General features: G+C 45.4%; 1 protein-coding gene across 27 annotated transcripts in view; it reads right to left on the bottom strand.

Moving 5' to 3' along the window:
* OBSCN (obscurin, cytoskeletal calmodulin and titin-interacting RhoGEF) overlaps nucleotides 1-25,309 on the bottom strand; it is a 1,809,553-nt gene that overhangs the window by 675,707 nt on the left and 1,108,537 nt on the right. The window contains exon 100 of one of the 27 annotated variants that reach the window (XM_085628837.1): nucleotides 19,148-23,666. The exons of 25 other annotated variants lie outside the window; for them this stretch is intronic. In XM_085628837.1, coding sequence (XP_085484963.1) covers nucleotides 22,178-23,666 — 1,489 coding nt within the window. In that variant the 3' untranslated portion in view covers nucleotides 19,148-22,177. Of the gene's footprint in view, nucleotides 1-19,147; nucleotides 23,667-25,309 lie in introns of those variants that run through there. One more of the 27 variants, XM_085628839.1, reaches the window with a different exon arrangement.

Raw genomic sequence — 25,309 nt, 5'->3', positions numbered from 1 at the left:
AGTCCTCCACGAGCAGGTCCACTGAAGTCTCGTCCGAGGACTCCGGGACCCCAATAATGCGCACGTTGTTGCGCCTGGCTCGGCTCTCGAAGTCCTCCAGCCGACGGGCTGCGAGATCATGCTCGGTCCGCAACTTACGGACCTCGGTCTGCAGGTCCGAGACATCATCGGCGAGGCCCGTGGTCTTGATGTCCAGGGATTTGACCCGTTCATTTGTTTTGCCCAAATCCGCGCGGATCAGATTAACATCCACCAAGATGGTATCCACTTTGTGCGCCAGGGCATCAAACTGTCTCCCAATCGAAGTCTGCAGCCCGTCAAGTGCACCCATGACATCCTGCAGTGAAAGCTCCGGGGCCAAGGGTGAAGCAGTCTTCTGTGTATCCGGGGACTGGCTCGGTGCACCCGGTGACCCCTTCTGCTGGGCATAGCGGTCCATGTTGTTGGCTTGAGTGTAGGCTCCCCGCCTGGTGGCCTTGGGCTTCGGCCGATCCACCTCTGCTTTGCCCGACATGGTGGGCTCGAGCAGGTCGGGTCAAACAGGACTGCCCTCTCTCAGCGAGAGAGAGCAGGAGTGCTCCGTCTAACGATGGGTCGCCAATGTGGCATGCAGAGCGTCCAAATGATAATAAAGCAGACGCGAGCACTCCCTGGGCTGGGCAGACAAAGGGCGAGAAAGTGAAAGTGAAAGGATAGGGACCTCCGTCCGGCAGTTCACACCTCGCCTGGCCGCTGTTGTTCAATTAGAGGTCGGGCATCCTGCCAACTCGAGCCCCTGGCATCCCTCGGAGATGGGCCTCAATCTTCCGCCATGCATAACTCCGGTTCCCGGTGGGCGATTCGACCTCGGGTGGCATCGATCGCCTCCCTGACAAGTCATCTACACGATGCCATGCATACAAACAGGATTATATACAGGATAGACGACGGAGGGCACGAGGGTCTCGGGAGCTCAAAGCTCACGCGGCCATCTTGGTCAAGCGCTAGGCTCCTCCTCCCGAAGAAAACCTTTTTAATCGCATTTACTCTGCCTATAATAGAGAGGTGTAAATTATCTAGTCGTTTAAGATCTTTCTGAATTACGGCTGTTATTGGTTTTACATTCAAATTGACCAAGTTATCCAAATCAGATGTAATACAGACACCTAAATAAATGGCATGTTCCACCACCCGGGCATCCCTCAGTACACACTTTTTGTTGAGAACAATCTGAGTTTCCCCTTGGTTCAGTGCATACCCAGCCACTGTCCCAAATTGCTTCGCTTCTTTCTCTATTGCGATCATGGCCGCATAAGGATCAGCGGTCACAATCGCAATATCGTCGGCGTAGGCCAATGTTTTGGTAGAGTAGCCTTGAGATACTATAGGTTTAATTGCTCTGTCCTCTTCTAAGCGCCTGATAAACGGATCTATATAGATCGCGAAGAGCAGCGGCGAGCAAGGACAGCCCTGCCGTGTTCCTCGCGATATTAACAGCTCTTCTGTTGGGCTACCGTTTACCGTCACTATGGCCCTTGGCTTCACATATAGTTTTTGAATTGCCTGGATAAACCCTGCCTAGATCCCTATTCTAGACATCGCAGCCCATAGGAAGTGCCAGGAGACCCTATCGAAGGCTTTTTCTGCATCAAGCAGAACCAGCACCATAGGGTCCCCTGACACCTCCATACCATCAAACAGGGTGATTACTCGGTGTATATGATTGGTGGTTGATCTACCCGGAATGAAGCCATGTTTGCTCGGAGAAACCACCCTGTGAATTAAGGGAGCAAGTCTATTAGCCAGGACTTTCGCATAGATCTTGGAGTCTGCGTTAATAAGTGTGATGGGACGATATGACCCAAACTGCTCGGGTTTTTTTTTCTTTTTTCGGAAAGATAATTATTTTCACCCTAGACCAGGAATCTGGGGGGTGACTTCCCGTAAAAATATGTGTTATGAGGTTTACTAAAATTTCTTTAACTTCATCTATAAAAAGGGCATAAAATTCTGATGGAATACCGTCTAGCCCTGCAGCTTTCCCTGAGGGTAGATTTCTAACTACACCTATAATTTCATCCAGCATAGGAATTTCCTCTAGACTATTTATATCCTCATCTTCGAATTTTCCAAGACAAGACCTATCTAGATAGTCCTCTACACAAGCCTGGTCACCCGTCCCAGTTTCGGAATAATGCTCTTGGTAGAACCGCCAGAAGGCGTCTTTTAAGAGAATAGGGTCCACTACACGGTTCCCCAAGGGGCCCTGAATTGCGCGGATTATATTTGAAGTAGCTTGTTGTCTCATACGAACTGCTAACTGGTGTCCAATTTGTTCATTTACTTCATGTACTCTCTCCTTCTGGGCCAGCGCTTTATTGATTGCTTTAACCGTAAAGACATTCAGGATCTGGGCTTTAGCAATCATCACTTGATTCTGCGCTTTTTCAACCATCTCATTTGTAACTGGACTGTCGCCCATTGTAACACTTGTTAATCCCTCCTCCTTAATCCTCAAGTTGTCTTGTAACCCCTGCATCTTTTCCCTAGCTTGTTTATTAGTTTTTAGAGAGAATTGCATAGTCTCCCCACATATCCCTGCTTTTAGGGTGTCCCATACTACTTCAATCGAAGCGCTTCCCAGATTGTCAGATAAAAATTTGGGGATCCATTCCCTCATGTGGGTGCAGTAATTCTCATCTAAAAGTAACGCTTTCTCAAAGGTCCAAAAATTGGGTATACGATTTCGGTTATCTACTTCTAGAGCACAGATTAGAGGATTATGGTCCGAAAAGATCCGGGGTAATTTCATTAATTGCCACTTTGATTTAATTGTATTGGAAATTAGAAAATAATCGAGTCTTGCATGAGTGAGATGCGGGTTAGAAAAATATGTAAACCCACAATCATCCGGTTTTAAAGTCTGCCAACCATCCACTAGACCATGAATACAACACATTTGCCTCAATGCTTTAAACACTTTGGGCTTACGGCCAGTGTAATGCCATTCCTCATTTAGGGACCAATTACTAGAGAGATTGATGTTAAGATCCCCACAAATCAATAGAGGCAGAGGCCAATGCATCAATTCATTTGAGATCTCATCAAACACGGATGCTTTGTCACCATTGCCACCGTATATAGCACATAGAGTCATCCTTTGCCCACTCCCATACTGACATTCTGTGATTGCCCAACGACCAGATTTATCTACCTTAGACTGACTAAAGTTGAGCCCATTTCCCTTAGCTAAAATAGCCACCCCCCTGACCCTAGCTCCTAGTGAAGTAGCACATATTAACCGATAACCCAGCGTTTTTAAAATATGCATTTGTGACCCCTCGATATGTGTCTCTTGTAGACAAACAATATTGGTGCCCCAAGCTTGCAATCCAGCCGTAACTGCCTGTCTTTTCTTAATATCATTTAGGCCACATATAGTCATAGATAGTTTTCTTAACAAACCCATCCTAATATACTAATGTGCACCATACACATAGACATACACAAAACAAAATTCCCCCCTTTTGCCCCTCTCTTTTTCGTTTTACTTTTATTTTTGTTATTGGATTCTTGTCTGGACCTGCCTGTCTTCCCCCTCACCCTTCCCCCACCACTTCTGGAGGTTACCTGGCCGAGCCAGGGATGTGACATCCGACGAACTGAGCCCCGCACGCCCGCTGGGTCTCTCCCACCTTAAACTATAATCACACTCTTACAAAGCCAAAGAAAAAAAAAAGAGCTAGTCCAGCCCAGAATAGCAATAAACCCTAGTAAACCAAACAACCAAAAAGCAAAATCTTCAAATAAAAAATTAGCAAGAAAAAAGAAGAAATAGTGCAAGAGCAGCCTAGACGGAAGACCCAAGTCATCCCCCCCAAGCCCAAGCAGCGCAACGTTTACCAAAAGCCCGACAGAGACCACCCCCCAGCCGCTTGTTAAGCCTATAGGCCTTTACGCCCAACTAATGTCCGTAAATGCGCTCCTAGCTATATCACCCTGTATATCTTCATCTACCAGATACAGACTTGACATTTTTAGCAGAGCGACTCCTAATAAGCTTTAAATGCTTATTTTATATTATTTATGTTCTGAAAGTTCCTCAAGATATTTTTGCGCCTGAATTTCAGAGATGAAGCTACGGGTGACCCCTTTAAAAATTATCTTCAGTCTGGCAGGATTCTGTAAATACAACTCAGCCTCCAATTTCTGAAATGGATCAAAGAGTTGCCGGAGTCTCCACCTGCGCTCCACTGTGGCATGAGCGAAATCGGGTCTGGTGAAAAAAGTTACTCCCTCGAAAGTTCGTCTCTTTGTTGGTCTGGCCAGATCAAAAAGAGTTTGGCGGAGAATAAAGTTTCCAAAGAATACGAGTATAGTACGTGGGTGTTGTGCCGTTGATGTGTTTTTGCCGGGAGACAGAGGGAATCTATGGGCTCTTTGTATTTCCCGCTCCAAGTCCCATGATTGTATTTCTGGGAGCGCCCCTTTTAGGAGGTTGATCATGAATTTCCTGGGGTCATCCTTTTCAATCCCTTCCGGAGTTCCTAAAAAGCAGAGGTTGTTACGTCTCTGCCGGTTTTCCTGTTCCTCCATCTTCCACATCAGATCCTTTACTACCCCATGTTGTTCATCATGCTGTGTCTGTAGTGTCGCCACATCTTTTTCAAGTTGTTCGGTTCTTCCCTCCACCATAGTCATCCGATCCGCTATATCGGAACAGGTTTTACCGACCTTTCTCAATGCCCCTTGAAGTTTTTTGGCCACCATGCGGGATCTTCGATTATCAGCCTTGACTTCATCCTGAAAGCCTTTGATCGACTGCAAAATAACTGCCAAAGCGGGTTCATTACTGGGGGCACCTTGATCTCCGTGATCCCCCGTTTTGCTGCTGCCACTGCCACAGCTAGTTAGGTTGTTGTGGGTTGAAGTGAGCCCAGTAATTGTGGAGGATTTTGAGACTAATGTAAGAGGCGCATTATTATAATCCCATTTCAACTCTTGCGCGCTCTCAATCTCCGACAAATCGTCATCTCTTTGTACCCGATTTTTACCTCTCTTTTTGGAAAGTTTTTTTAGTGGCTGTTTTGGTTATCTGGACATCAGTATTAGGGCTGCTATACCACTTCTTGCCTTCCTCTCCACTAGACAGTGAAATGCTGATGTCGGATATTTCAGAATCATCAGTCAGCGAGTAGAACTTATCCTGATTATCTGGTGTTTTTTTTAATCAGATCTATAATTGCACAGGCATTGAGTGTTTCAGATGTAGGAGTAGCACCACTGTCTTTGGCGCCGATAATAACACCGGTAGTGGTAATCAAGCTATTACAATTATTTGACAAAGTAAGGGGGAAAATATGACTGTCGGTCATAAAGTAATTAGTATTGAGGTTGTTATCTGCCGCTGCGATGGTAGCAAGGGTTGCAAATGGAGCATCAGGTGCGAGAGAATTTGAGCCCATCACCTCTTTTATATGCCGATCACCAAGAGCGCCACCTGAAACGTTTAACACAACTTCACTTGCTACTGCAAAGCTACTAGAGATTAGGGGTTGTGAGCCGTCAGCATCATTAAGTGAACGCAGGTTGTTTCTCCTCCCCGTAGAGCTAGAAGCTGAGTCCTTTTCCTGCATGCCTTTACTCCGAGCATCGCCCTTTTTACCCTTTTCACCCCCTCCTTTGGCGCTTACACATGCTAAGTCCATCTTTTTCCCTATGCGTGTAAGTGCAGATGATGTATTTGCCGGCACAGAGTTTAGCAGTGAGGGTATCTGTCCGGATTTTCCCTTGCCACCTTTTGCCCCCTTACCAGTCATCCTAGCTTGCGTGGATTGCCGAAAGATACTTTTAGTATACTTGATGAAACAATGTAGCTCCACGCAGCATCTGCTCCTTTGCCCGTAGCCGCCTTTATTCCAGGAAACGGAATGCAGTCTCCCCCACACGTTGCGTTCTGCTCGTTTGACTGCCCGCCTTCCACCATCCAGCTGTACCGGAAGAAAATCACGCAGCCCAGCACTAATCCATGAACTCCGAGCTTCCTTACTGCCGTAGCCGATTGCAAAAATAAACAACACAGGTAGGTTTTGCCAGATCTCGGGCTCCGGTAGCATATTTTCCTTCTAGTTTTTCCATTTACCATTGGGGACCAATACGCTATTTTCTCTCCTGACACATACTGCTATGAGAAGCGTGATCTGCAGAAATTCGATCAGCTTCATTAGGAGAGACACAGCGGAGCTCCTTCGCGACGATGTCAGTTGGTCGCCATCTTCCTTCCGGCTCCCCGAGACCACGTTGTTTAGGTAGGCGTTGTAAAAGAAATCATTGTTCCGGATTACTCCTAATAAAGTTTGATACTTTCTATTTTAAAATGTACCCTGTTTTCCAGTAAGGAAAAAAGTGCATGGAAAAATATCATTGCTTTATTCAAAAGCAATCACAAACCCTTAAGTGTAAAACAATTTGTGAGAAGGTTTGCCAAGAAAGTTGAAAAGCCGGGAGCTTTTAATTAATGTGGGGCACTTTAAATGGACAAATCAGAGAGCGTGGTTACTACAGATGTGAATAGAACTGAGATAAGAGGCACATTGGCATAAACTGTACATGGTAAAAAGAGAATGATTGCATTCCTATTATACGCTGAGGAGATCAGAGGTGAACTGTTTTATGGTCAAGCAGGGACACAGGCATCTGGCAGGACATTGAACATTTCAGATTCAATTTGTGGGTCCTGCTATTCCGGCAAACAATAAACATTTGGTGAATTTGTCTATATAGCCATGTGATGTAGAAATTCTTGCCAAGGACAACAAGATGGACGCTATGTATGAGAGAAACCAGCTTTGAAGTTGAATATACAGTACATATACAGAATGTTGTTTTGATTGCAATTTATGCTGCCACTGCAGTTACAGAAATATGAAGCAACTCAAGGCGAGCTGGCTTCAGTAGCACAGGATAACGCCAGTGAGTTCTACACTCATGCTAGCTATACACATCACACAACCATATTAGTGCCTCATTAGGAGAATCCTACGCTTAGAAGCATGCCTTATCAAGGGCCAGGTGAAATGTGACCTCATCACCCTCACCATCTCAGGTGCATCTTGGTGAACCCACAGTGAGACATGATCAGACTGGAGACGATATAGTGCAAAAAAAGAAAACAAAAGGCTGCAGACCATCTATGTGCTAACAATCTTCAGTGATATCCCTCTGTCTATCTATTCTACCCCATTCCAGCTTTAATTTAGGAAGGAGCTGAAGACATGTCAGTTTGAAGAACACCCCATAACATAGTAGCAGTACACTTCTGCTCTCACAACCCAACTTCCACTTCAACAAATTCATTTAATGTAACCATGTAGAGCCCAGCTGCATTGAGTCCACATGGCACATAGTTGCATATATAAATTCATTTGTGAAAGTGTTGATGATATAGTTATCTACAGGTTCATTACAGGCAAGATGTTTCTGTAGTTTGGGGATGGGTGATTATGTGGAGGAAAATGTCTGCAATTGTGTACATTAGGGAACAAACAGCGAGAAGATAGTTTGCAAACCACCTTATCTTTGGCAAAGGAAATCACGAACCTCTGTAAAAAACTGGTGCTTGGTATTGAAGCATCATTTGCAACAGTAAAGGTGATAGGAAATCATTTTGGTGATAGTGTACTATCAGACAACGTAGCTAGTGATTTCGGTAGTGACTGAAGAGATCTCAACTGCAGCAACTGAATTATTGTGGATGGTTGCCTTGATAAAGTAGATCTAAGCATTTTAGTTATAGACAATGGAGTCCAGTTCACTTGAGATTCCAGGTCTCCCCTAAGTGTGGTGGTAAAACAAGGATATACTGCTTAGTTAAGCTAATTAATCAATGGGTAAGTTTAACCAGTGAACTAGAGGAACAATGAATGTCTACGAACAGTGTACGTGATATCTTGAAAATATGTATAAAGCAACTTCCCACATAAAAATAGAGGTTGCTTTTATTTTCTCCCTTAAAGGCAGAAAAAAAGGATGGTATCACAGTGATTAGGATGGATGATTTTTATGCTTGGAAAAAACAACAAATGGTTCTGTTGGGAATTGGTAAGCTTAGTTACACATGCAATAAATGCTAAATCTCATTCAGTAAACATTCATTCATGGAGCAAAAAAGGGGGGAGTATACACACATGAACAAAAGAATTCAGAAATTAAATTAGTTTTTACTTTATAATCAGTGTCCGGAAATTTTTCAAAAAGTTGTGCATTTACAGGTCTGACCAACCATAATACAAATACAACATAAAACATTCAGTGCTTACATAGACTCATTAACATAAAATCACATTTGCCATATACACAAATCACAACAATAAAAATAAAATGATACAGATAGAGTCCACAAATCAAGAGCATTGACCACAATTGGACATGATTTCCCAATTCTGATTGTGGAAGTGCGTGGACGATTTGGACAGAGCACGTCGACGTTTCGACCCTATATAATAGTGCTGGGTTGTGTGCATCTAGAACGGGTCTTCCTCAGGACAAAAAGTAGGGCTGGCTGCCTGGAGTCAGGGTAATATGGGATTTTAATTTCCTTGTCTCTCATTAGAGTTCTCAGCCGTCATCAGCTGCAGAGCGTGAGACGGATACAGACGTCCTTGCGGAGAAAACCATTAAGTGGCGATCGTTTTGACGGCACCACCATTCTCCAGTTGAATCTTTCACTGTGAAGAATCCCTGATTAATTCAGATGACGGCTGAGAACTCTAATGAGAGACAAAGAAATTAAAATCCCATATTACCCTGACTCCAGGCAGCCAGCCCTACTTTTTGTCCTGAGGAAGACCCGTTCTAGATGCACACAACCCAGCACTATTATATAGGGTCGAAACGTCGACGTGCTCTGTCCAAATCGTCCACGCACTTCCACAATCAGAATTGGGAAATCATGTCCAATTGTGGTCAATGCTCTTGATTTGTGGACTCTATCTGTATCATTTTATTTTTATTGTTGTGATTTGTGTATATGGCAAATGTGATTTTATGTTAATGAGTCTATGTAAGCACTGAATGTTTTATGTTGTATTTGTATTATGGTTGGTCAGACCTGTAAATGCACAACTTTTTGAAAAATTTCCGGACACTGATTATAAAGTAAAAACTAATTTAATTTCTGAATTCTTTTGTTCATGTGTGTATACTCCCCCCTTTTTTGCTCCATGAATGAATGTTTACTGAATGAGATTTAGCATTTATTGCATGTGTAACTAAGCTTACCAATTCCCAACAGAACCATTTTTTGCCTTTATCGCAAATGCCCAGGTTCTGAGGGTTACTGGGTTACCCCATTATCTTTAATGGAAAAAACAACAGGCATTTATGAAGCATATCTAGGCACTGGTGCGGGGGTTGTACAGAAATAAAAATCTATTTTTCTCTGACCTGCTTAAGAACAGGGACTTAAGGAAGAGAAGGTTTTTTGAAGAATGGGCAGGAGGGAACATGTCAAGCCTAATTGAATATACAAGTTACTTACCTTCGGTAACGATGTATGTGGTAGAGACGATTCTAGCCGCAGATTCCTTAATGTAGAATTATCCCCAGGCGTGAGACTGGACCCGGAAAACTTTCTTGCCCCAGCATCTCTGCGCGTCGGGGTGGGTGGTACCACGCGACTCCGCCCTGACGTACTCCACGGGCATGACGTCAACGAGGTCACATAAGCCCCACCCCAGAGCGCTGACGTCAGTTTGCTTCGGAGAACTTTTCCGCGCCACAACGCGGAGCCATCACAACAAAACTGAGGAGAGCATGGGAACAGTGTGCGAAAAAAAACAGAGAAACAAAACAGAGAGAAACAAAAGGTGAGGAACAGCACCAGTTGGCACCAAGGTACAAGAAGGCTATAGCAGCGAAGCTAAAGGAGGAAAAGAGCAGAGCACCACTCTGAGGAACAACTGTGCAAGCCAAGGCGATAGCACCAGTTGGCACTAAAGTACCAGAAGGCCATAGCAGCGAAGCCATAGCAGGGAAAGCGCAGAGCACCACTCTGAGGAACCACCGTGCAAACCAAGGCGATAGCCATCCTTGAGGCACAAGCATGTGAATGCGCCGTAACAGAAAGAGAGAGTCTGCAACCACAAACCACACAGTGAAGGGCCACAAGCCCGGAACAGAGGAGCAACAGCAATCCACCCCCAGACTACACTGTCAATGAGGGCCATAGCCCCTGAAAGGAGCAGGAGGCCAAAGGACAGTCAAAAGAATCCCCAACGTAGAAGACCGCAAGGGGATCAGAAACTCCAACAACAGAGGGGAAAAAGAGAAAAAGTAGGCCCCTACACTGAAGAGAAACCAGCTGGAAGGATGCAAAGGCACGCAGAAAGCAACCAACCCTGTATCAAAAGAAAAAGGGGGGTGGAACAACCAAGCAGAACCGGACAACCTGACCGGATGAAAATGAAGAGGACACCCACAGAAGACAAGCCACCCAGAGGGAGGCGAGTGCAGAAAACCACGCTGAGGGCCCTCGCAGAACTAGGAGGAACGGCGGGTCATGAAGGAATCTGCGGCTAGAATCGTCTCTACCAGATACATTGTTACTGAAGGTAAGTAACTTGTACATCTGATAGAGACTACTAGCCGCAGATTCCTTAACGTAGAATAGATACCCTAGCCATACCCAGAAGGGATGAGGGCCTGCAAGAGAGCCTCCCCACAAGGAGAGACACAGGGCCCCAGCAGGGGACATGTCACAGGGACAAGAAGGGAAGGTCAGGATATCCTAAGCCCAACCAAGGGAGAAACGCCCAACACCCCGCAGAGGCAGACAGCACTCAAGCCTCAAGGAACAAAAGGACCACCTCAAACCCCAGGGAGAAGAGGTAGAACCCGAGGCAGGGCCCACCGTAAGAGACACACACAGTGATAGGAAACAGCTGAACACACCTCGGCTGCAAGCAGCGGACAAGGCAGGAACGGCTCCACCGCCAATAGCGCAGGCGTTAGAAAAAAGGCACAGTTGCGCAAAGCTTCAGCGGAACCAGAGGCAGGGGCACAAGGGAACACATCAAAGGCCATGACGGTGGACCAGAACAAGCGGGCATGCGCAGCCAGCAGCAGGCAACACCATGGAGCGGCGCACCCAGAACAAGCCAGACGCAAGCCGAAGGCAGAGGCCAGGACACACCCCAAAGGAGGGGCCGGTCTAGAAACACACACACTGACCCACGAAGGAAGTGGAACCAGGCAGAAGAGAAAGAGAGAGAGAGAGACATGGAGGACGGGCCCAAGCCATCAACCAGAACACAGAAGCCAAGGAAAACCAGTCCCTCTGGAATACCAGACAGAGGACCAGGCCGAAACGCCAGACAGAGGGGCAGAATCGCCACAACACAATGCCACAGACAGCAGGCCAGACTGGTCTAGCGACGTAGCGAAAATGGAGAAGGACAGACCCGGGCGCAACGCAAGCTGCGCCAAGACAATCGTCAAGAAGATCGCACCTGCGACATACCGTGACGCCACGGAGAGCAAGGAACCCGAAACGGGCGACCACACCTCCCCAGCACATGACAGAGCTATATATTAGCTACAAGTTCCCCACATAGGGTATGTTACGTCCCAAGAAAACATTGGAACACCTCTTAGGAAACAATTCCGCAGCAGGGGACAAACAGAAAGACCTGCGGGTAGAACCGCAAGCAGCTTGCCAATCAGCCAATAAAAGAAGACACAGAAGGCCCAATCTCTGGACCTACACGGGCTTACCAACAGCCAAAACCACAAGTCAAAAAAGGGGGGCTGGACCAGCAGCCAACAGCACCGAAAGGCCAACCGAAGGACCCTGAAGGCACACCAACCACACAAAATACACAACCGGGGCTACCGAATACTAGACCCCAGAAAAGCAATGGGAGAACACCTCCCAGAACACAGCAGAAGACCGACATCCAGGGTTACTGAGGAGGAGGAGGAGGACGAAGCCCAGCAAGGTACCGCTGAATGGCAGAATCCGCAGGGGCGTGAAACAAAAGAGCACCATCGAAAGAGAGGTCAACCAGACACTCCCTAACATTCTCAGGGAAAACACTATCCCTCAACCAAGCATGACAACGGAGGGCTACAGAAGAAGCCATAGTGCGACCAAGAGCCTCAGAGACATCTAGAGCCGAGCGAAGAATAAACGCGGCCAGCTCCCGGCCATCCAACACATGGTGCCGCAGATCAGCGCAGGAACCCTCCTGAGAAGCACAAGACAGAAGGGATTCCGCGGAATCCCACAAGCTGGAAGTGGCTCTGGCCAACACAAAAAGCGTGTTGAGCGCCCGCAGGGCAGCAGTGGAGGAAGCGAAGATGTTATGCCCCCAGGAATCTAACCACCGGGCCTCCCGTGATGGAGGAGACAACACTGAAGGCAAAGAAGGAAGGGCAGTCTGCAAAGGAGGGCCCCTGGTAGAAGGGTGGAGCGAAAGGCAGACAGGATCATGCGGAGCAACTGGGGCACCGGGTCCCCCATGGCAGGATGCTCCCAGGCCCAAAAGAGAGAATTATGGAGCGAAGCTTCGAAGGGAAGAGGCAGCTCCCGTCCACCAGAGCCCTGATGGAGAACCTCAAGCAAATGGTCCGCGGGGAAATAGGCAGGCTGGTCGCCCATACGCAAAATCCCAATGGCCGTGGAGACAGCCCAGGCAAAGGCAGCACCCGCCTCAGTAGGACAACGCGGTGGGGAGAGCAATTCCTCCGTGGGCGACGGCTGTAAGCTAAGCCTGCCATCCCCCAGCCCAACCGGAGGAAGAAACGGCCAAGCTCGGAATGGGGAGGGTTGACAGACGAGTGGGGAACCTGAGGTGCCTCTGGGGAAGACTGTGGGTGCTGGGACGGCGAAGATCCCTCCTTGGAAGACGCCGGGGAGAAGAAGAGGGGGCTTCCGAAGACGAATCGATGACCCGACGCCGGCACAGCACCATGGATTCCGCCACAGGCGCCGGCGTGATGTTGTCTAGCACCGGAGGGGACACTGAGATGACCTCCGACACCACGTGCACCCCTAGAGAACGGGACGGCGAAAGAATGGCGCCAAAAAGGCACCGACTCGACCTCCGACGAAGCAGCCGCCTGTGTGGAGAGATGAGAGGGACCCGGGGACACGCCCCAGCCCCGAGCCAACACCCGTGGTGCCACCAGAGCCGACAAACGTCTGCGCCTGAGCGGCATCAGCTCGGCTTCAGGCAAGGCCGCCGCCTGCCCAGAAGACCGAGGAGAACACGGGGACGAGCCCAGAGTCCCGGCGACCTCCTGCAACACCACAGGGACCCCCTCAGGGGTTTGCGGCGAGGCAGAGGTGCCGTGGTCCGAAGGGGGGAACCCCGTAGGGCCGCACCCCGACGACACCACACCTCCAAGACCTGAAGCCGAACCTGTCAGCGCCGGGGCCAGAGCCGCCGGCGACTCCGCAGAAGGCCCGCACATGGCAAGGGATCCCCAGGAGGAGGAGCCAAGGAGGCCTGCAGGGCCGCAGCGTATGCCTCCTACGGCCGGTAGGGTAGCGACGTGCAAGGCCGCACGACCCGCAGAGAACCCGCGCCCCCCACAGGGCGGGGACCAGGCCTTGGGGACAAGCTGTGATACTTACCAATGGGCAAGCGACGCCCCTGCGGCCTCGGAGAAGGACGATGGCAGAGACGGAAGTGGCGGTTCTTGGACCTTTCTGCGGGGGACGGATGTGATGACGACGCCGACCTGGACATTAAGGCCGAAAGGAGTTTCATCAGGCAATCCCGCTGTGACTTCGGCTTCATCTGCTGACAAGCCTCGCAGTCTGTGCACAAGACAAGCATGTCTTAAAGCCTCAAAAAGAAACGCAAAGCGTGAAAAGAAGGCCTGAAAACAGGCCAGGGACACGATCAGGATCCGCGTGGCACGCAGAAAAGAAGGAAACTGACGTCAGCGCGCCGGGGTGGGGCTTATGTGACCTCGCTGACGTCACGCCTGCGGAAGACGTCAGGGCGGAGTCGCCTAGTACCGCCCCCTGGCGCGCAGAGATACTGGGGCAAGAAAATTTTCCGGGTCAAGTCTCACGTCTGGGGATTATTCTACGTTAAGGAATCTGCAGCTAGTAGTCTCTATCAGATAAGTATTGTGTTGAGGAAGTTACATACCTTTGGTAATGCTCTTTCTGGAGGGCACTCGGTCTAACCACTGATTCTTCACCGTAGAATATCCCCCGGGTGCCATACTGGATCCACATAGCATTGCAGGGCTCCCATGTGCCACTAGATGGCATCATGCAGACCCATGCTGGCTGAATACTGCCCCAAAAGTGATAGAGCAAAGTCACATATAAGTGCCAGCAATGAATACTGAAGTCAGTTGCTTGTCTTTTTCATATAAGAGGCCTCAGATGCATAGAGTGAACAATTGTTGCCTACGGTGTGCTGATCCCTAACATGGACCTTTTTTAGATGTTAAAAGAGGCCATTCCACAGAATGGGGAGATGGGAGGACTGTGAGGAATCTGCAGTTAGAAGATAGTATCCACCAGAAAGAGCATTACCAAAGGTAAGAAACTTGTTCTTCTCATGAATGCTTCCAATGGCAGATTCCTCACCTTACAGATAAAAAGCAGTACCTCTTGAAGAAGGATAGTCTGTGGAATGGGCTCAGACCAAACTGTCTTGCAGAACCGAGCATGCAAAGTGTCCTTCGGAACTGGCTGTCAAGGCACTAGTGCTTTGTGAACATATGCACTGACACCCACTTTGCAGCCTGGTAGATATCTAGGACAGACTGCCCCTCACACCAATACAGTGGTAGAGGCCTTGGTAGAAGAGGCTCTCAGACCTTCTGGGTGCTAATTTTTGGCCAGTACATAGCAAATCTTGATGCAGAAGACTACCCACCTCGACAGGGTCCTCTTCTGCACAGCTTTCAGCCTTACCTTACTTTGCTACAGAAAACCTCACAATTAGCTGATTGTCCGCTCAATAATCCTTGGTATGATCAATGTAAAAATGGAAAGCCATTTTGGGATCCAAACAATGGGGCCTCTGCTCCTCTTTCAAGGGGTGAGATGGAGCAAAAACATGCCGGCAGACTGCCTGGTTGCCCAAAGTGAAAAGGAGTCCCACCCTTAGGCAGCAAGAAACGCCCGAGTCCCCAGTGCCAACTTGTTTAGAAAGCAGGCAGTATAGGATAGCTGCACTGAAAGATCCTTCAGTTTAGCTCATGCGACGAGCTGACGTTAACCGCAATGAGGACAGCAGTTTTCAGAGTCAAGAGATGCTTTGATACTATGTATAGACTTGAAGGGCCTACACATGAGTAATGTCAAAGACAAGTGTGGGTCCCACTGTGGCATCACGAGTGGTTTGGTGGGGGAGAACATGTGTCAAGTCTTTTAATAAACATCACCACAACTAGTGTCTTGAACAAGAACGGTTGGTCAAGCACATATAGAGAGGCCGAAAGGGATGCCAAATAACCTTTTACAGTGCCTATTGCAAGGCCTTTTCGGCCTAAAGGCAATACAAACTAAAGGATGTCAGACAGATTTTCTTGTAAGTGGTCAGTGTCCCAGGTGCCACACCAACTTACAAACTTGTCAAGGACCCAGCATAGCTGATATTTGTAGAGCAGCATCTGGTGGCAAGGATGAAATCCACAAATCAATGCAGTTAATTGCTGCCACTGAAGCTCCATGCATAAAGGTGTAAGTTGAAGAGGTTCAGAAGAAGGGTACTTGACCTTATTGCTGAGCAGGTGGTATAACTGAAGTAACAGCCTGACTTGCAGATAGATGCTCATAGTCAGGAGTTCATGGTACCACACACGCCTAGCCCAATTCAATGTATTAAACTGTTGACACTGTGTGTTTTTGACAGTGGTGAAAGATCTATCCAGGGTTTTTGTCATTGGTTGAATACACCCTGGATCGCTTCCAGGTGTACACTTCACTTGTGTGATTTGTGCTCAGTTCATCTGCTCTGGCATTCAGGGACTCTGTCATGTGGTTGGCAATCAGGAAGGTGTTCTGTTGTTCAAGCCACCTCAAACAGAAGAACAGAAACTCCTAGCACAGTGCCCAGGACCCCTAGCTGCCCTGCTTATTGCAGTAGCACTCAGCAGTAGTGTTGTATGTGAGAATATGCTCCAGCCTCCACTTGACTGATGCAAAAAAGCCTTCACAGCCAAACAGATGACATGTAGCTGGAGAGCAAAGGCATCTGATCCCGCCTCCCTCAGACAAGTCACACCAACCCAGTAGCAGACAAATACCCCCCACAACCCAGTCAGTAAGGTCTGGAAGGGGAAGGGAGAATGGCCTGCAGAAAGACACATTGTGATGGGTCAGCATCCATGCAGATATCAGGTCATCTCCTAGGCAGTATCAAAAAGACAGCTTTCATGCTGGTCCCAATGGGATTTCAGGTTCCACTGCAGGGCCCACATATGCTACCTGGCATAGAAGGATGCAGGAGGATAATAGGATGATACCTCAGATCCACCTTCACCATGATCCAGAATAGAGCCTAAAATATCAGGATTATAGCCTGAATGTCCTGGACTCACTGCAGTGGGGGAAAAGCTTTGAAGCTCATGTTTCCCAGGATCGCCCCCAAAAGAATGGAAGCCTCTTTGATGGAATAAGGGGGCACTGTTGCTCGTTTATGGTGAACTCAAACAATGTTAGGAATTCCGCTATCATCCTGGGGTGCTTCAAGACTGACTGTAGCGAGCCCACCATTAGCAGCCACTAATTGAGGTACATGTATAGAGGAACTCTTGACCTCAGAAGATGGGCAGCAACTGCCATCATCACTTTCATGAACACCCGGGGGCATTGTTTAGGCTCAAGGGGAGCACGACAAGTTAAGAGAGTTCCTGGACCACCTTGATTCACAGGTAATGCCGGTGGGACTGCAGGACGGTTATATGAAAATGAGTATCCTGTTAGTCCAAGTCTCCTGGATCCAGAATAGATAGGATCTGAGCCAATGTGAGCAGTCTGAGTTTGTCCTTCCGCAGGAAGGCATTCAGGGTTCGAAGGTCCAAGATAAGCCTAAAGTGCCAACATTTTTCAGAAAAAGGAAATAGAGGTGATAAAGCCTGCCTTTCTTCAAAACTGGTATCCGTTCTATGGCACTCTTCAAGAGTAAAAGGTGCACCTCTTACAGCAGGATGGACAGATGATATGCTGAAATTCATTTTGGTGCATGGTGAATGCAGGGTGGGGAGGAGAGGAAAGGTAGGGCATAGTCTTTTGAACAATGCAAAATGTATTTGTCACAAGTGATGGATCACCAAACTGGGAGGAAATGCCAACTCCTGCCACTCACCAGTTGGGGGTGAGCCACAGAGGGCAAAATAAAGTGGCATGTGGGTCATTCTTGCAGGAGACGAGTAGTTGGGGTGATGGTGCCTCTATTGGCCTGTGAGGTGTCTGGTATTTTGTGCCTGCAGTCCCTAAATGATTGGGCTATCTGTGGAATGAGTGGCTGGGAAGGCTGTCTCTACCAATAGGTTAACTCCTGAAGTAGTCCCTAAATTTGCAGAGCTGATGGGGAAATAACTTTGCAGGGGTCAACAGCCCCAAGGAACATGCTGCGACCTTCCTATCCCTAAGGTGTTACAGAGTGGAGTCTGCCTTCTCTCCATAGAGGAGAGACCCATCAGAGAGCAGGTCCAGCAGTGATGTCCGCACGTTGCTTGAAAATCCGGTTGATCTCATCCAGGCATGTCCGCATAGCACAACACTGGTATCAACTGCCATGCCATTGCAACCCATGGTATTTAGGTCTGCATGAACGACGTATTTCTCATCACCCTGCCCATCATGGATCGTCTGAGTCGTGAATGCCCTAAGATCCTCCGGGACCACTGGCATGATATCTCTAGTCATGTCCCAAAAGGCATTTGTATTCTGGCCCAACACAAATATTGAGTTCAAAGACCTTACATACATATACTTTGTAGTGCTCACAAGTAATATTTTTATCAGTTAGAAATCAAGTGAGAAGATTTAGGGTGGAGAGCTATAGCCTCAGTTAGTAGCATGGTCTGAGTGTGATAGACTGGGAAAATACATGGATCCCTGATGAAGGCCTTAGGACCCATATGGGCAATAACTAGGCCGTAACATGTTGGCTAATACACATACAACATAAATATCAATAATGAGTGGATAGATGTTACATTGGATATCACTTACTATCCATAACTCTGTTTTTAATCATAGCCAGGTCACCCAACAGATAAAAGAAAATTTGTACTGGATATCCCGAGGTATTTTTAGAACTGAATCCTTGTATATATCCACTACCACTTATTAAAAGCTCCTGGAATATAGATGAGTCCACAGTGGTGGTATTGTTCATACCACAGTGTGGTTGGTTACCTATGATGCAGCATGCCAACACACAAGTGGGTGAGGGCACCTCTCCAAATATCTCTGAATACCAGTAAACCATTGAAAAGGGTTTAGGAACCCTTTTCCTTTACATTCCCTAGTACTTGTGGTGGTATAAATATGTATGTGATAATGGAGTTTACACTAGGTTGATTCCTCTATCTCTCCATTGGTGTATTGGTGATCCATAACTTTTACACATTACTCTAAGTACTGCTACTATTATTATTGTCAGTGGGTTCTAACAGGTATGGTTAAAGGGAGGAACTGTTTTACAGTCTAAAAAATACTTCATGAGGTTTACAAAGCCGGTAGAAACACTATGAAATTTGCACAGGCTGTGAAGAAATATGGATTGCCCAAAATAAATTGCACCAGACAATGCAATTCTTTCATCATGTAGTCCCAGTAACACCAATAAAAGACTCCACAAAGATATCTGCAATCACACGTAAACAACTAAAGCCACAATTGCAGTTTAGACCATATAACTTAACATCTACCAGAGTCTATTGCCCTCAAGAGTTTGATTGCAATATGGATATTGCACAGCTACAAAAATATCTCTGGCGTAACATAACACATATTAAAATACCATATCATCCATAATGAGAATGTTCCTACTGAATATGAACAATGGGATTCCTCCAACTTTATCACTGAGTGTTCAACGCCTAACTCCAAAATCAAGGAGCTACATAGCAGAAGCTAGCCTGGCTGAATATTTCAGAAAGCAAAGCGTAACAAAAGTATACACAATTCAGTTGTTGCAAGACATTTATTGATCTGAAACCAAACATCTCAGCATCACATATCTTGGCTGATGTCGAATTTTCAAACTGAGGTTTCAATGTTTTGCACTGTAGCTTTAATTCTTACAACATTCCAATTATAATATCTTTGTACAACTTCAAGTTTCTCGATGTACTGAAAAAAAAACCCTTACACATCTTTGTTTTATAATCTACACATTTGATGTCACTACGCAAAGAGATGTAATCACAAGATGAAAAGATATTGTCCTTTTGTAGGTCAGCTGAGATAATTAGGAGGAATTGAAGGGGAAACAGCAATCCAGATGACTTTTGTCATGTTTAAAAATATGTTTTTGTCAGCCTCATTTGCATCAAGTTATTTACTACTTGTTGTGGCCACCTTTGGTAAATTTGCAATGGTGGGTTTGCGAGGCACTGGCAGTTGTAAACTCTCAAGCAAGCATGCTTAGATTTGTCATAGAGGTGAACCTGGAAAAAAGACTCCTGCCTCTGAATCCATGCACTATTTCCCAATGGTAAGACACTTTGCACCCACTGGCCTTATCTAATGTAGCAGCAGAATACACAAAACCACAAAGAAACAACATGAATCATAATACTCTGTGTAAAACCTGGAGCTACCAACGCCATAATCTAACCTAACTCTTAAGGTAGTTTTTAACAAATGCAGACCTTTTTCATGAGACAGATATATACAAGGTAATTTTCCCATCTTTTATGCGGGCAAAAAGAAGGCACTTTTATTTCTGTATCATTTTTGCTGGACACAAAATGAAAATTCGAAAGTTAAGAGTTTCAAGGGGAGGCATTGCCACCAGGAGCTAGGGCAGATTCTAAGGTTATACAAGTGTGATTCCAATCTTAGCAACTCACCTTAGTAGGCTTTTAAAAATGTTGAAAAACGAAAGTATTTCAGTGAAAAATCATATTCAGTGAAATAATCAAAGTTGTTCAACATGAAAAGAACATCATAATATTCTCACTAGTTGGGAATGGGCAGTTTTTCTGAGTTACCTAACCTTAGGGATCGACCAGTACATGCATGAATTGTGTTACTGGAATTTCCATTTCCCACTGGAACAGACAAACCCCCAAATGTCAACTATAATCACATTTTCTTAAGTAAACTTCAGAAGCAGAGTTTCTTGAATGGCTGTAAATGAGGTCTGTGCAGTTACATGCAATTACCAAACTGCCTTTACTGCCAAAAGCAGTTACAAATGTTAGATACAGATCCCACCACCCATGCAAGAGTAAATGTTCTGCGCAGTGAGGATCTGATTTTCAAGCTCATAGCACAATACATTTTGGTTGACATTGCTCCATTTGTTCTCCCCACAGAACAGAGTATATCCCGTGAAGTATTCAATGAAAATTTGATTTGAGACTAGATCAAATTCATTAAGTAACTTGTGCTCCACAAAACAATTTAAATAGTAAAAAAGATTCTTTACTAACTGCTGTGGATGGATTATGATGTGGTACATTGTACGTGTGTGTTGTTCATTTGAAGAGTAAACAAAATAACTAACTACCTGTTGTTTGATCCTTTGAAAGTCTCCTGTGTAGTTAAGCTACCCCCTCTGTTCTCAGTCCTCTCCCACTGAGGCAGTGCAGCATCATGGCTGCAGAGCATGCTGGGAGCAGAGGGACATGACCCTTACAGCCACGTCATATGAGGAATACATCATGATTTAGACCTAAAGAGTGTTTTTAGCGCCGTAGTGTCTTAGTTTTTCTACTTCAAGGTCACAAAGTTACCAAAAAGACAAAATGTACTAAATTGTACTTTTGTCATAAGCATTTCAGAAACTCCGACATCAATCTGTACCCATTTTTCAAATATTTTGGTACAATGCAGGTCTCTTAAAAAGTATAATTTGAAACCTGGGTACCTGAATTTCGCGCTATGTTGTGTGGGTACAGAAAGGATAAGCTAGTACCACATTGGTTTCCTATATGTAACATCCAGACTAACAGCTAAATAACTGCCTGGGAACTGCTTTCTGCTCATCACTATGTCAACTTTCATGGATGACTTTAGAGAGCAACAGTAGCTATGAGTTTTGGACATCATCAAAAAGCACATGAAATTAAAGTAGGACATGATTTGCAAATATTGTGTCATAAGTCTTCATTTATACTGAAGCATATTTGAATGAAGAACATTTTGCCAATCCTGGAAGTTAACATTCCATGAACATAAAATGCCATTTCAATCATCATACTTATTAACACCATGCCTTGGACATTTTATTCACACGTATGGTTTAAAATGCTCATTTGTACATTTAAAGTGAAGTGCAATACTAAATAATTAGTTGATAATACCTTCTCACCAAACAGTGCACATGGGCAACATGAACCACGGTTTACAGAGATATGTTCTTGGAATTCGTTAAAAAATGGCTACTCAGACTTTTCCGAGCACCGGCTCCAACGTTTTTCACTGGCATCTGCCCCTCAATGTTTACTTTCAAAGAAATGCAAGGCTTTGAGGAGATTCAGAAGCCGGAAGAGTACTCATCAGAAGCTGCAATTTCAAAAGGCCTGCACATATTATGACATGGCAGTGTTAAGCACTGTAGGTACGGTTGTTTGATGGAATTGACAGGCTTACATCATAATTGCATCTACTTCATCATCAGAAGTCATTATGTAATTGTTACAACAGAGAAATTAGCATTTTGGGTAATAGTCATCGTCCCATGAGAACGTTGTATTCATAAATTGTACTACTCAGCTTCTGGCTGTGGGGTCACGCCTTCCTTATTCATCCACCTAATCAAGCTCATGGTTTAATTACGGAATGATACGTCTTATCCACCATAAACAACTTGTAAATACAAACTGCACTGACAGAAGTGTTCCCTTTTAAGACTAAAAAAGCACTATTTATACCAGTGTAGGCTATTTTCGTTTCCTCTTTGCATATTGTGTAAGTGATCTGATGTAACAACACTCCTCTTATCCCTCACTAGAAAGTGTTCAGACTTCCTGTCACTTTCTTTTCCTAACTCTGCGATGGGTCTTTCTTGCTGATGTGCAGGGTTACAGGTTCTCCGACAGTTCCATAGCTAAGGGTTCTAGTGGACACTTCCGTTTTAAAGCTTGGCTGTCCATTGTCCACAGGACGCTGAACTTCAGTGCAGAAAGAAGGCTTGGGGTCAAAGGATGGCTGACTGCCAGCAGTGGATGCTGCTGCAGGATGCACAATGGCCTCAGCTGTACAGGTTTCACTCACATGGAAGGAAATGTTTGAGGGACCCATGGATTGCATACCACTGACTCTTGAGGCAGAGAGGAACATTGGTCCAGTGAGGTTCTCTGCAAACTGGCTGAAGAAGGTATCCCTTGGATTTGAAACAAGAGGCCTTCCTACATTCAGCAGGATGGGTTTTCCAACAGCTGGTTCATTAATTTCTGCTTGGAGGACAGAGATTTCACAAGGAGGTCCTCCAGTGATGCCTTGATCCCCCTCTTCACACCCGTAGGTCTCTCCTTCTCCAGGAACATAATCTTCAAGATCTTCAAGAGTTAGCACTTTTCCATTGTGAATTAAAATTTTGGGGTCTCTGTTTCTAATTTCATCCTTCTCCGAGTCCTCTGGTTCATCAATGATGACATTTTCTTCCACAGAACCTGGGTCATAAATAGGGCTTAGTCCTTCATTTTTATCTGACCAAACAGGTTCTTCTCCTTCTATACCCTTTTGTCCTTCCTCATTCAATGGTGAAGAAAAATCATCTGTTTGATTATGAGTGGTCTCAGAAATTAATATGTTTTCAAGGCCACTGGAATCTATTGGGTCAGCAGATTGTGAAATGTTGCTAGTTGCAGAGGCTTCCTGGCAGGAATCCAGTTCATCTGCTACAAATTCAAAGATAGAGTCACCCTCAAGCAGCTGGGATCCACACTGAGAGCTTATATCATCATTGTTTCCTGCATTCTCTTGGTCAGATCCATAATCAATGGCTGGCATGTCAACATCTGAAAGACTTTCAGAAGGAAGAGAAGCCTTTGTTTCTTCTACCAACTTGTTGTTGGAATTATTAGCATTTGGATCATCTCGGGGTCGCCTTGGTCTTGGGCCATGTCCAGTGAATGATAATGCACTAGTTTCATCTTTCTCAGGCTTTGCTGGAGACACTCCTCTCTTCCTAGGGGGTCTTGGAGACTTCTTTACCTTAAATTCAATGATCTCTTCCACTTCCACCCATTGGGGTTTTTGTTCCTCTACTCTGGTTTCAATGACCATAGTTCTTGATGCTGCTCCTCTTCCACCATCTGGGTCTGTCACATAGAGTGTAGGAATGGCAGATTTTCTGGCCTCCTGCTCAAGCCTAAATGTTGGTGGTTTGGCTCTTGACACATAGAGTGGTTCTGGCGATGGCAGATCTGATCTTAGTGGCCGAGATGGAGAGTAACTTGAACGAGGACGTGCAGGAGACATTCTTCTTTTCATTCGTGGACTTTTTACAACAGTTGTTATGGTCTCCTCTCTGATGATGGAAATAATGTTTGATGAAGAAAACATTTCAGTGCTGGCAATTCACACAAGCCAGTATTGACATGGTTAGTGTATGTTAGCTCTTTGAACAAAACTATCCTTCATGCTCATTAAGCAAGCAAAGTTACATAAGACAGTGTGTGCAAGTCTTATAACAAGCACATAAAATAAAAAAAACATAGCCACACATGAACATACACAAAAACACTGTGTTAAGAGAGACTGAAATCTGAACTTGGATTACTGACTCCCTTTTATCTGCAGCATGAGATATTTTCCAGCATCGATGAAATAGCTGTTTCCTTTGAAAACCATGAAGGATCTACCCTTCCAAGCTGTTGATAGAATATGAAAAGTTGCTATTTTGGTTGAAGTTTGTTATGATGGTATGTCCACAAAATGTGTTTTCTAAGTGCTTATTAGGTGTGATCATAGTTCTATTATGCAGTAAAAGGGTATCACTTTGCAATAGCTATTTTGACCAATTTACCAATAGTAAAACAGTAATAGCATTATGTGCAGCTGAGTGGACGTATTACAGGCATAGGTTGTGCAAATATATTGTTATTTACAGTGTATGTCAAAGAAGGAACATGTATGGAGTATTCTATTACTTTGTCATTCCGTTTCCCCAGTATGATGGGACAGACTGAGGAGTGGAAGAGTGCAGAAATGAAAGGGCTACAGCTAAGTATAGTATGCAATGTTCTTATAAAATTAAGAAACACATGGGATGCTTGCAAGTACTATAATAAAAAAGAGGAAGGAGACCACAGTGGGTTGCTCCTTTTTTTACTAGATATTAGAAAAAGGGCTTGTTCAGAGAAACTTTTCTGCTGTCTGTGTTCAATGGAATGGTAACATGCTCAAAGATTGATGGGCCCGAGTGCTCCAGTATCTCTTGCATCAAAATATTGCAATTAGTTTTGAGAGGAGCATATATTAAAGCAGAGTAAGAGTATATTCCAAATCATAGGAGATTTATGCCAAAAATATTTAAACTCTTTTAAAGTACCATTTAGCACCATGGAGTGGCTAATCACAGGCCAACACTTTAAAAACAATACATACATAAATCAATAATTACATAAATGATAATTTGGTCGAGCTCTCTGTGCAAAGTAGCAGACTAACCTTACGTACCACTATAGAACAGCATGACTTTCATTAGGCCACATTCAATAGTTTAGAAAGCAGCTTCAAGCTGTCAAGAGGCAGACCACTCTGTGAAAATATATGCGTCTATAAATTAAATCGTGGCAAGGAAACACACAAAAATGCTTTCCTTATTTTAATAATAAATCATGAAAACCGAAGCAACAAGCATAGTTCTTATGTTCTTATACTTGAAGGTTACAAGAGATTAGACTATAGTTGCACAAGCATACCATGCCTGCCTGTTTCACCCCTTACCTCAGTCCCAAAAATAAAAATGTTTAAGATTGAAACCCACACATTTCATGTGATGCCCCATCCTCACCTAACCCTGCATATTCCAGTCCTCCATGTCAAAACCCTAAAAATCTGCGACTTTGGGGCATAGTTGCAAAGAAACTTCAGAGCACTGAGCTGAGCCAAATTTGGCAGCGCCACGCTCCAACATTTCCAAAACGCAATATGGCGCACCCCTGTATT

The sequence above is a fragment of the Triturus cristatus genome, chromosome 10, assembly GCF_964204655.1.
Source record: "Triturus cristatus chromosome 10, aTriCri1.1, whole genome shotgun sequence".
Classification (NCBI taxonomy): domain Eukaryota; kingdom Metazoa; phylum Chordata; class Amphibia; order Caudata; family Salamandridae; genus Triturus; species Triturus cristatus.
The sequence above is the reverse complement of the archived record's forward strand: the minus strand, read 5'-3'. Positions and strand labels throughout refer to the sequence as shown.